The following is a 13,585-nucleotide window of genomic DNA, read 5'->3' on the forward strand; positions in this document are numbered from 1 at the left end:
TAAATGTTTAGCCCTTTTATGTGTTATCTGCCAGTATTCATGTTGGCATAAGATCTTTATTGTTAAACTTCTTTTCCAAAGTTTCAATGAAATAACGAGTTTCTCATTCAATTGTGTTTGCGACCAATCATTATTTATCTTCTTAAGAGAGTTTTCTTATAAGAACTCATGAATACCCCTTTGAAGCCTCGCGTGATCTCATAGATGCAATTCATCTCTTGTACCTAAATCCATTTCCCTATTGGATTTTTGAAAAATTGATCTAGTATTTTGATTTCAAAAATAATTTGATGTTCTTTCAAAAATGATATTTTTAACATTCTACTTGTAGAATGACAATTGAATCAAGCAACTCCATCATTTAGGTGACAAATGATAAACCAAAAAAAAAAAGAATGAAAAAAAAAGAAAAAAATGAATAAACACCCTTACCCTATACTCTTGAATTGTGTGTTTTTAAATGTATGAATAATGGTATGTAGTGAACTCTTTACTCATGACTCATGAAATGCATATTTGCAAAGACCAAACAATCATATTGGATGAGGTCAAAGTTTATTGATCTTAACTGCTTGCGCTTGAAATGAGGAAAGGCCATCTTTGTTATTCCTTTCACGTTCTGAAATAAGTACATCCCTTGCTATCTCTTTTTTTGAGCCTGAATAATTTTTCTTTCATGAAAAAAATCCCGACTAGGATCACACCCCACACTAGGGGGCAAGAGAAAATTCAATGAGAAAATAGAAAACGCTGCAAGAAAGCCAAAAAGGCATAAAGAGCCCAAGAAACTCAAAAGCTAGGGGGCATGCCCAAATCACTAAAAAAGGTGACATCCAAGATAAAATGAGTATGTCCTAGCAAAGCCATAAAAAGAAAAGAAGCAGCAAATCAAAGAAGTGCGGCAAAAGAAAATAGGAATGACGTCAAGAGTCAAATTGATAGTGATCATTGGTCTTTGAAACCCTGAAACACTCTTTGAGCCTTATGAATCCTTTTCTTTCATAGCCAGAAACCACAGCCTACGTTACGTGCCTGTAAAAGTCCTTTCTAATCAAGCAAGCAAGCAACCTGGAACAATAAACAATGCTCTCGAAATGCAAAGAATACTTTTTCACAAGATTCATGACATCAAGAATAAACTACGCATTATTATTCATGCTGATAAAAATGAATGATTCAAAAAAGAGACAAATTTTTCTCATATAAAACCTCGAGCTTTTTCTCGAGCCCTTCACTTTGAAACAAAAGGTCATCTCATGACGTATTTTTCACTGAAGATCTCATTGCCAAACACAAGAGCAAATACCCTCTTTTCCAAGAAAGAAAATAGCCAAGGAGTTGCAAGATTTCAAAAGTAAATTGTTTTAGATTCACATCGAAATAATTTTTGTTTTCAAAATACAAGATCAAGATTTCAAGATTCATCATTCTAGACCTACATTCCTTCACCAAAATGAACAAAAAGAGAAATGAGAGAATGGTCTTTTAAAACCATTATTTGTCTAAGTCGCTGACAAAGCACGTTTGGGGGCAATGACCAGTACAAGGGGCAATATTGTATTTTCTCTTCTAGAAAAAGAGAGGAATATCTCCTACAACAAAGACAAGGGGGCATTTTGGTTTACGAAAGACAATCTGATCCTTTTAGCAAGTGACACCGAATGTTTTTATCAGTGAAACGAGGGGCAATGAATAAGTCCTCTCAAATTATTTGACTAGTTAGAAATCTTCAGCAAATAAGTGGGTTGTGATGGGCACCACAAAGGCTGATTGTGCAAACAAATCTAGAAAAAGACTTATATGGGCTAACTTGAGTGGGCTAGAAGCCAAGCGACAAAGATGACCCAAATCAGAGATGGCAAGTCCTCATCGACTTATAGGGCCGCCGCGATGTCGGGTGCGACACTTTTGATGTTTTTTTATTTATTTTTGTTTTATATTTATGTTTATATGTATAGAAAAAAGGTTTTAGTGCTCAACAAGTAATGTTGTATTCACCTCTTTGTTAATGTGTTTTTATTTAATAATGTTTATTTTGTAGGTTTTTGATGATTTTAATACATTAAAGTTGTTGTTTAAGTTTGTTTTTTTAATGACTAAACAAAATCTTGGTTCACGTTGAATGTTCTTCATTTGTTCTTCCCAAAAACATTGCCTTAGCTAGATGATTTTGACTTGTTTTGTTTCATTTATTTGCCTAAAACCTTTCCTTATGCATGATTAACCAATAATCTAGTGTTTATTTGCATCAATAACATGATTTCAATGGCTTTTAATCCTAGGGTTTTGATTTAGAACCGAAACCTATTTTGATAAAATCATTATGTTTTAGTGATAATCGAAGTGATTGGATGCTATATTATTAATCCTTACATGATTTACAACATGTATGTATCTTTGTTGTGACCAAATTGGGTTTGATTTGGAACCAACATTGCTAGGTTTGGTTTCAAGTGTTCTTTGAATTCTTTTTTTTTTTTTTTTTTTTGTGTTTGATCCGTTTTGTTCAAGTATTTGAGTTTTTATGTTTTTTTTTTTTTTTTATGTTTAATATTTTTTGGCGGTTTTGTTTTTAGGTTGTTTTCAAGTCAAACTAAGATTTTTGGTTTGGTTTATGGTGGAACCAAAAACTTTGGGTCAACCCGATCAGGTCGAGTTAAAAAACAATTGGGTCAAATGGTCTTGTACCCTGTTTGCTTTGCTATTTTTGTTAAGGGTTTTTTGGGTTTAAGAGTGTGTTTGACAAACACCCATTTAACTTATTTTGGGTAGTTTTATTACAAGAAACAATGGTTTTTTGCCAAATAAAACCTAAAAAATAATACAATTAAAAAAATAATAAAAAATATTTTTTTCTTACATAAGGCCAAAAATTCTAAAATTAATTTAGCATCCTTTTCAAAGAAAATTTAAATCTTTTTGCATTTTTTTTTTAATATTGCATAGATTTTACAACAAGTTCGTAAAATTCCAAAGGATTTTGACTTACATTTCAAAAATATCAAAACAATTTTTTTTTTGTTTATTTTAATATATGAAATTATATGTAAGATATATTCTTAATATTAAATAAAAATATAATTTATTTTATTTTTTATGTTGGCATTAGAATAATTAGGTTTTTAACTTGATAATATAAGGATTTCCTTACTGAAAAAGACTTGTCTTAAACCCTAGATAAATCAATGGTTAGAAAATACAACATTTTCTTGGTTTATATTAGACAAATAAACAATGCAACTTATATTCAGGAAGACGTATTAGGTGTGCTAATACTTTTTCTTTACGCATTAGTCCCTTTACCCAGACTCTAAGATCAGTTAGGGTTTCTAGTGACCAAAATACTAGTGGTGACTTCCATTCTTTTTTTTTTTAATGATTAAGGACAAGAATTGTTTGAACTTTCCACCCACATTCCTGACAATCCCTATCAGGGAGGAAGATTGTCGCGACTCTACACATGTGCGACAACACATGTGACCCATTATAGCCTCCAAAGATGTCATCCAAGATGTTTTCAAAGATACTAATGATGTTATAATTAGAGCTTATATTTGGCCTTAGGCTCTATTTGCTATTGTAGTCCAATTGTGCTTTTAAGATTTGTTTTAGTTTTAAATTATTTTTTAAAATATTTTTGGATTGTTTTGATTTGATAATGTCAAAAATGAATTTTAAAAATGAAAAAATACATTATTTTGTTATATTTTCAAGCAAATATCACTTTAAAAATCAATTTTTACCACAATCTTAAATAAGCTCTTAGTGACTCATTCTTTATTTCTTTCATTTTCTTTTCTTTTTCTCTCACCTCTTGCTATGTCAACTTGTGCATTGGTGTTTTGGAGTGTTATATGTTTTGTTTTTTTATGTGTGTTTTGAAAGTGCATCTCACTTGAAAAAGTATCAAATTGATGTGTCTTTTAATGTTTTTCAATAGTTTTGATATGATGATATCAAAACTAAAAAAATTATTTTATTATATTTTTAAATAAAACATACTTCTAAAAAATATTATACATTACAATAGCAAATATATATTTAAAGCATACTCGGAGCTGAATTATCATGAAATGCATGGGAGAGAAACTTTGCATGGAAGGATAAAAACTTGTATGGCTGGACTTTCCTTCCTATTTGGGCTTGGCCGAACAATTGGGAGTTCCAGCAATTTCTACTGATTGGCCTATGCCTAAATGGCCAGAATATTTTTTTAAAAAAGAAACTACTATATCATCATTAATGAATGTCTTTATTTTTATAATCATCAAATAACAAATTAAAAGATTTTAACTGCAAAATCTGTTAGAACGTAATTTTTAAATTATATGCATATGTGAGCAGTAAAATTAATGATGTGCTAGTTTTGGAAAACAGAGGAAAGGCTTATTTAAAAAGAAAGAAAGAAAGAAAGAAAGAGGAGAAAAAGACATAACGCATCCTAGCTATCACAGGAAAGTTAAGATACTAAAAGGTATTAGTAATTGCATATAATATTTGCAAACATTCAAGCATGGTTTTTATGATTTTTTCAAACCACCGTTTTTATGATAATTTAAGGTCGACCACACAAAAGTCAAAGCAAATGCCTCATCTCATCTCTCTCTCTCTCAATATCAAAAGTTCAAGTTTGGACTAAAATTATTGAAATTTACCGGATCAATAATCTAATTATTCAAGCCTTAAATTACAAATTATAGTCATATTTTTGTGTTTCAAAAATATTTTTGTAATTTTTTTTTATTTTTTTCTTTACTTCAAATTAATATTTTTTTGGTATTTTTCAATCATTTTAATGTGCTGATTTCAAAAATAATTTTTTAAAAAAAAAAAAATATATTATTTTGATACATTTCTAAGTGAAAAGTATTTTGAAAAGTAACATCAATTACACTCTCAATTAATAGTCTCTAAATAAATTAACCCCAATCAATTAAAATATTATTATTTCTTAGGTTTTAATTCTATTTTTTTTATTATGTTTTCTAGATTTGATCATGCTAACTCTCATTTATTTCTTAAAAATTCAGCTTGGACTTTTGGTCCCTAAGTCTATCCCTATGGGCATAGCCGTTTCAATAATAGTGGTTTCAGTATAAAATTATTGTTTGAGCTTACATTAGTACCAATTTCATAAAATGAATGACACAATCGAAGGAATTTATAAATATTCAAAAGTAGAAAAACAGATGGAGTGGACGATCATCTGGCAAGAATAATTAAGTTTTTTTTTTAGCAATCATTAACTTTGTTGACGATGTAATGCTATTATTTGCCAAAATGGCAGCCGGATCATGAAATTGCGACCTCCCGTACATCAAATTTCACGGCAGGCTGATGAGGATGTTGCATTATAGAGATCGAGAAGGTTTTACTTTGATCAAAGACTATTCTCCATTTTGACCAAATTAATCTGATTTTTTAATAAATTGCACGAAATGAAAGCAACAAAAAATCTCCAACGTTCAAGCATTTATCATGTTGTCTTACCTTTTATTATACGTAACATATTGGTTATTGAATATTTCAACTCTCTCCATCAATCTTTAATTTTAACAACAATCCACGTCAGATTAATGAAATCTGTATGGTCAGTCAAATCAGTAAAATCTTATGATATTTAAGCTATAATTACTAGATATTTATACTATTAAAGAGATAGATATTAAAAAAAAAAAATACTATCCAAATTCACCAAAAAATAGTAAGAATTTTTTTACCAACTTCAATTTTTTTTTTTTAATTATCCATCTTGTTCTCCTTTTCATGTATTAAATTATCTTCTAACTGTAAATATCTAGTAGTTACAATTTAAATACCACAAAATTTCTTGTAAAGCCATGCCATTGACCCTAAAGAAAGCCAACCATGGCAAAAAAAAAAAAAAAAAAAAAAAAACTAAACACAATAAACTTTGGATTCTCATCATTCTTCGCCTACTCATTCTCATGCTTAACAGGCGCCTTATAAGAACAGTTGGATGGCTAGCCCAGCAGGTTTCCCTGAGATTTCAACGTTTTCAAACATGAAGCAAATATTGAATATTCTGATAGTTAATTTCCTTAAAATCATTTAAATTTGAAACTTAATTTTGACTGATAAATAGACTAATTTAAAAATATCTCCAATTGTTGTGAGAGAAGTATTCAGCATTCTAGAGGCAGTTGGATTATGATAAATTACTATCTCTTAAAACGTGTTTGTTTTTATATTATTATTGTTTTTTGTTTTTTGAAGGAACGGTATTTTCTTTAATTTCCACGAACTTTAAGTTTCTAATCATGAGAAAAGGGAAATTAATAAATAAGGTCATCTTGAATTGGAAAGAAAAATAAGTTTATTCAAGTAGAGAGTTGGATATGAAATAAAGATTTTTCCATAAGTTGCTGTGGTGTCTTCGCCAACTTATTATTATTATTATCCCAGATCCAACATTATTTTTTATGAGATCTGATATTTTTTTTATTTATCTAATTGAAATGTTATTTTTGTGGCTCATTAATTCATTTAATATTTAAATATAAATTCCCCATATTAAATATTTTTTTCCTGAAAGGTTGCATATTCTCAAAAGTTATATATGAAAGGTGGTCTATTGGGACATGTTAATTGCCTATTAATTATATAACAACTCTTCTTTTGCTGGAAAATCTTTAGAAAATAGCACTACCAGAAAATTAATAAATATAAACAAAAATATTAATGAAAATGTTTTTTTTTTTGGTATACTAAGGGAATTACAATGATAAAAGAAGGTAGGAGAAAAAAATAAACAAAGAAAAAAATGATGGGTCATTCTTATAGATGGTATTACCGACACAATAAACCTATCATTAATATCCTTCAGTGAATCTATCAGTATTTTTTAGGTTATAACTTGGCAATCAAGCCCCTTTCTTCCCCTCACCTATTTCTTCTTTTTCTTCTTTCATTTTTTTTCTTGTAAAAAACAGCAAAAGATCACAAGTTAGTCACTCAATTTGTGTGATCCTGAAAAACAAGGAAACTAAAAAGTTTATCTTGCTAGCTAGCCTAGTCATTTAGCTGAAAACTAAGTAGGCAAAATTACATATTTTTTTAACTCATTTTAAAAATGTTGTTGTTTTTTTTTTTAATTCTTTTTGTTATAATATATGTAGTTTGTTTATGTGTTTACTTGTTTTATAGCTTTTTTCTATGGAAATTTGTTGTATAAATGTATGATTTGTAGATATTTCAGTTTGTTTGAGATTTTGAAAAAATATATTTGTTTCTAATTTGATGAAATTGATTTTGTGACTTAGGTTTTTTATAATAAAATAAATAATGGATTATTTAATAGATGCAATTTATATTTGTCAATTTTATTTTTAAGTTGAAAATTTCACTAAATGTGGAGGAACTTGAATTTCATAAGAGATTGCTAATGATTTAAAAGTACTGTTAAAATAAATTAAATAAGTTCGAGTTAAAACAATGTTAGCTAATTTATTTAGTTCACATAATTAATTAATACATGTTGCCATCAATATTCAATATAGATTTGATATAAGTAATGGATGATCGTTATTGAATGTATCAAGTTTTAGCCGAATGGTTAGATAGGATGGATTAATTTTTATTTAAATGTTAAAATTTCATCTTTCAATTATTAACCGATAATTCATATTTATCATATAGGTTGTTTGATTTTTGGTATGAAATGTAGAAAAAAGCAAAAAATGATGTTAAAGAAATAGATATTGCAAGTTGTAGAGACATGCAGTTTGGAGGGATTTCAAATCTCTGTATGCCTCAGAGACTATATGGACAGAATATATTCAACATGTGATGTTTGAGCATATATGGGCAAAATATATTTAACATGTGGACCCATTCCGTTCATTTCGTATATGAAACGAATCATAAGATTCTTTTTTATTACATCCTTTTTTTTTTAAATTGTTGTTTATATGAAAATATTTAACTAACAATCATTTTCTTTTATAGGCTACGATTCTTGGACACGAACCAAGAACATTGAATTTTTTTTTTTTTTGTAAAAACTCATGCAAAATGATGACCATCAGAAAGAGGTATGTTGGATTTCAACAATTTCTTTTCTTAAGTTATTTTTATTTTGAATTAGTTGATTTTTTTTCCAGAAAATATATAACACCCAGTTGTAGTAGAGATACGAGGATGAACCTTCAATCCATCTGGAACTCGATCTAGATTTATGATTGGAGGCAGGATCATCTGGTGGACTCGATATAAATTGAGTTTATGATTTCTTAAACACTACAATTAAGGAGCTGCGGACGACTCGAAGTATTTCAACCATTGAATGTTCATAATCGGTTATAAGCACTCAATATTCAGAGTTCTAGGTGATTTTAAACCAACAAATTGAAGCTTGGACGGCCCATCTTATTGTTGAGATAAAATGATTTAGTGCTGAGATGACCGAACTCCGACGATTGTATATGGAGCTTAAACCATACATTGGTGATACATGTGCTCCTCCTTATTGCCCCTCGGTCTCGGTAAAGACCCACCTCCTCCTCCAGCCCTTTTATTCTAGATGAATTGTATTTAAACTGATAAATTTTTAAATTTGTAATAAATATTTGATTTTTTAATTTATTTTAATTTTTTCTACTCTGTTTATTATATTTTCCTTAAAAAATATTTAAACAAATTACTAATGGGTTTATCGACGAAATAAGTCTGTCGGTATATTCCAAAGAGTTGAAAAAGAATTATTGGAAATACCACTAACACTATTTAATCACCAACATGTTAATTTTATGTGTAATATGGAAATACATCATTGATAAAATTACAAATGATCTTTTCATTGGTGATATTCTATCTTTAACGATGGAAATACCGACAAAATGATGCTGATAATTGTTTTTTGTATGACATTTTTTTTTGTCTATAAATCCATTGGAATAACCAGCATAATATAAATCACTAGCGATAATTTTTTTAACGAACAATAATTGTCCGTGATCCTATCTATAAAAGTCGTGCTGGCAAAATTTGTATCTAAATATAAACGAATATTCTGTTGGTAAAATGCCAATTTCTGTAGTGTATGATATGGGGGATTTTTCATAAAAATAAAAGGTTCTCTCTTGGACATATTAGACAAGAGATTTATTGATGTCTTTCCACAATTTGATATTTGTGTTTTCTTGGAATGTAATTGATATGATTGAAGGTATGTGTTCTTATACTTCCCCTTTTTATTTAATAAAATTGATATTGCTAACATATTCCTCAATTTTTAAAATAAAATTCTTAACTTTAAAAAAAATAATAATCAGAAAGAAAGAAAAGAAGTATTCAAGCGGGATTGTGTTCGATTTTGCTGGCTCGCTGAGATCGACCTTGCTGCTGTTTAATGTACTGTTGTTGACGTGAAATTGATAAGAATGGAGGCAGGACAACATTACAGACATCTAATGTGACGTAAAGCACTCTATTTTTCTTGCACTTATCTAGCTTTTTTGAGCTGAGCCAAGCATACACACTCAAGCTTATCCCCACAATGTCTCGCTTTGTGCATGGCAAGGTAAGAAAGGAATCTCCGGAAGCCCTTTCCCATTAACTACCTTTGCATAATGGGAACATCAAAAGTGGATCATAATTAACACCTTTGGATACTCTATTAGTTAGCAATTGAATTGCGCTCGTTGCCGAGAACTTTTTTCTTTCAATGAATACATTAAATGTGAATATTCTTTTTAAGATTTATTTGAAGAAAAGATTATTAATTTTAATCATACTATGATTATAATATACCATCTCAGAAAAGAAAAATAAAAACTTATTATGTATATCTTTACATGTTTCTCTTGTAATCAATTAACAAAAAATGTTTAGCTTATAAATACAATATGGTCAAACAAATGCTTGGATAGAGGGAAGTTTATCTTAGAATAACTTGAAAATTCACACAAAAGGAAGTTCATAATAACATTTCTTAGTGTTTGGCTGTGATAAATTCTGCTTTTAAGTGCCTTTTATATGTGTTTTTTACTTGAAAAAAACATCAAATTAATGTTTTCTCAAGTGTTTTTTTTTTTGATATTTTTGATATGTTAATAATAATAAAAAAATAAATAAAATTAATTATTGTTTTAATATATTTTTAAACAAAAAATACTTTTAAAAAGTACCATGTACCACAATATAAAACACATAATAAAATCATTATTTTCGACGTCATCAATAAACATACCCGGTCGTGATGAATTTTTGAGTTTTCCCGCTATCTAGTTTCACATTCTGATTTTGACTTTTATATATATATATCGAGAGAGTTTCAACAAATTCACACCATACCAAACTTTAAAACGTGCTACTTCTTCCTATTAAATAGTTTAACGTCTTTCCTACAAGGCTTATAAATACTGTCACGGACGTAACATTTTATGATAGTAACACATTTCACAAGCAGAGATGGGAAACAATCTAGGAGGAGGGAATAAAGCAAAGGTGATGTTGATCAATGGTGAAACTTTCAAGTTAAAGACTCCGGCAACGGCCGGCGAGGTCGTTAAGGATTATCCAGGGTATGTATTATTGGATTCGGAAGCTGTTAAGCATTTTGGGATTCGTGCTAAGCCATTAGAGCCTCAACAAGAATTAAAGGCCAAGAAAATATATTTCCTAATAGAGTTGCCTCAAATTCCCGAGGAAAAAGATCCTAGGAGTACTAGGAGGGTTCGGTCAGCTATACAGATGAGCGCCAAAGAACGGCTTGAGAACTTGATGCTATCTCGGAGGTCAGTTTCTGACCTGTCGATGGTTAGACCATCGTCGAGTCAAACATCAGATGGGCGGGAGCCGGTTCAGGTGAAAGTTAGGCTGCCTAAGGCCCAAGTGCAAAAATTGGTGGAGGAGAGCCAAGATGAAGTAGAGGTGGCTGAAAAGCTTATTGATCTATACATGCGAAATTCCGGTGGTATTAATGGTACAGATGGGCACCGGCACGTGCATTGGAAGCCGGAGCTTGGTATCATCACGGAGAGTTTCAAGGCAGCTAATGAGGTGTGTTATCTTTCAACTTAATTGATTTTCATGTGCATTTCTTAATTTAATCCTGAGTTCCGTACATGCTAGGAAGATTTGCAACAGAGTCCTGACTTTACGATTCATCTAAAATAAAACTGATTTCTTTAATGCTTCTAAGGTGTTGTAAGAGGAATGAGTCATACTGCAAATCATGGAAGAGGAAAGTAAATAAAAAATAACATCCACGTTGAGACTAGTTAGTCTTTTAGACAACAAGAGATAAAAAAATAAATAAAATAGAAACGATAAAGATTGAGATGGAAAATAGAATGAATTTTTATCTTTTTAAAGAAAGTTTGTGGATACAAGTTTTATGTATTTCTATTATCTTTATTTTTTTTTTTGTCTCCATACTCTAACTAAATGCTAGATAATGATAGTAGAAAAAAGAATACTATACGTTTCATATACTAGATAATGCTAGAAATAAGAATATTTGTCTTCATCGTTCGTGAACAATTCTTATAATTTATTGCTCACTTTTTGCTCAAAAGAGTTAAACAACAAGTGGTATAGATGTATAAGAATCTTACTCTTGTAGGTCACATACCTTATAATTGACCTCCTAATTTCTTGGCTGTTACAATCACCAAAATAAAGTTGGGTTGTTGATCCTTGTCTAGGTCTTCTGTCCATTGGGTTGACATTAGTAATTAGTCTCCTCTTCTAGTTTAAATTGGTACTTGAAAGCTATATATACTTCAATTATTACGCCCTAGTTGCCTTGGGGGGCCAAAAAAAAAAAAAAAAAACCCTTCAGATATTTAAATTTCTGTGAAATTCGGACAAAATTATGTATTGACATTTTTCATCAGACAAATGTGCAGAAACGAGTGAGTTTTGCTCAAGAAGAGGGGGAAACCCGTTTAGCTGTTGCCTCTGCTTAGCAAATAATCAACTAGTTTAAAGCATGGAGTTTGGAGACCAGAAGTCCCAGAAGCCCCTCTTCATTAATTTTAACAGTAGCCTCTCATTGGCAACTATTTTGTTGTACATATTTTGTCATCATGTCTTTTTGCAATTTAATTGCAAGATACATGGCTACAATTTAGGCATGGATCAGCTGTGATCATATTTGTGTATCCCATTAGTTCGATTCAACATCTTCATTCGAGAATATTAATTCCAATCTCCAGCTGATTCTATGGCTAATCAAGACTTATTGTTAATTTTAATTCTAGCAACATTTACTGTGTCCTTTTTAAAAAAAAATTCTTTTTAAACAATAATAACTACAATTCCTCAATGAACTCGATAAGATTTTCTGGATACATTTATTTACCTCTTTAGTTTGCGAGATATCCCGTTAGCAATTTCACATTTAAAGATTCTAATTTGTTGAAATATTGTCAACCCGGCGGTCTAAATTTGTATAAGAAAAATAAATAATTAAGTACTAATTAAATTATGGTAACGGAGACGTAATCATAAATTGATAGTTTATTGACACGAGAAATTAACCAACAATAATGCAATTCGGTACATATTATTCAATATTTGGTCAATTACATAGCTATGATCATGAAAAATTAATTTTGTCCAAAGTCCAAACCAGGAGCCTAATATTATAGAAAAATTACAAGTATCAGCGAAAGTAAACAAACATGACAACAAAAAACCTCAAGCAGATGCTGTGTCCTAATGGATAGAACCATTCCCATTCACGCACATTGAAAATGCTAATAACATGATGAACATAAAGTCACATTTACAGGATTTTCTTTCAAACCAAATCATTTCTAGGACTCTGTTCGTTTGTTAATGCAATGGTGTAATGGGCACGACACTGGAAGTTAGTTAATTTCAAAACAGGTTATTATAGAAAAAAAAAAAAAAAATGAAGCTCGATTTGAAAAACGGGGAGATTAATCTAATTTTTTTTATATTTTTTATTTTCAGCCACATGGTATTTTTGGACCAATTATGGGAACATTATGATAATAACAATATCCCTTAAAACAAATCCAGTAACAAACACTTTTCCACAAAACTTTGAAGTAAAAAAGAGAATGATCTACTGCGTGGAATATTGGCAAGAGTTAGAAACATTTTGCTTTCGGTATGAAGAGAATTTCAAAATTAGCTATCTATGTTGTGAATCAAACAGCAAACAAAATACCAAGTGTGGTAATTATTGTTAAACAGTTTTACCATAGAATATTTTGTCAGTATTTTACCAATAAAATTACAGACAGAATACGGTCATCAGAAAAAACCTTGTCAATAATTTCTTGTTTGTCAAAAAGTCTATCGATAAAAAAATATCCAATGGTTTTACAGACAAACAATGTGCATCAAAATAAAATTACCCGCTAGAATATGCTAATGAAATTATTCCATCGGTGATTGATAATGATATTTGGAGTAATTTTATTCCAGCTTTCTGTAAAATATTGATGGAATAATTCCATTGGTGATATAACAGTTAAAGTGGCATTTACATTATTTTTTTCTAACTTTTTAGAATATACTGATGGAATGAGTCCATTGATAACCTCATCCGTAATAATTTAAAAAATTAAATTTATATAAAATTCAA

General features: G+C 29.8%; 1 protein-coding gene across 1 annotated transcript; it reads left to right on the forward strand.

The window, feature by feature from the left end:
• The first annotated feature begins 10,320 nt into the window (after positions 1–10,320).
• On the forward strand, positions 10,321–12,221 carry LOC118048998 (uncharacterized protein At1g66480). Its single transcript, XM_035058854.1, has 2 exons — positions 10,321–11,022; positions 11,862–12,221. The coding sequence occupies exons 1-2, from the start codon at positions 10,432–10,434 to the stop codon at positions 11,931–11,933; spliced, it is 663 nt and encodes a 220-aa protein (XP_034914745.1). The 5' UTR covers positions 10,321–10,431; the 3' UTR covers positions 11,934–12,221.
• The last annotated feature ends 1,364 nt before the right edge of the window (positions 12,222–13,585 follow it).

This window comes from Populus alba, chromosome 4 (genome assembly GCF_005239225.2).
Source record: "Populus alba chromosome 4, ASM523922v2, whole genome shotgun sequence".
NCBI classification, from domain to species: Eukaryota; Viridiplantae; Streptophyta; class Magnoliopsida; order Malpighiales; family Salicaceae; genus Populus; species Populus alba.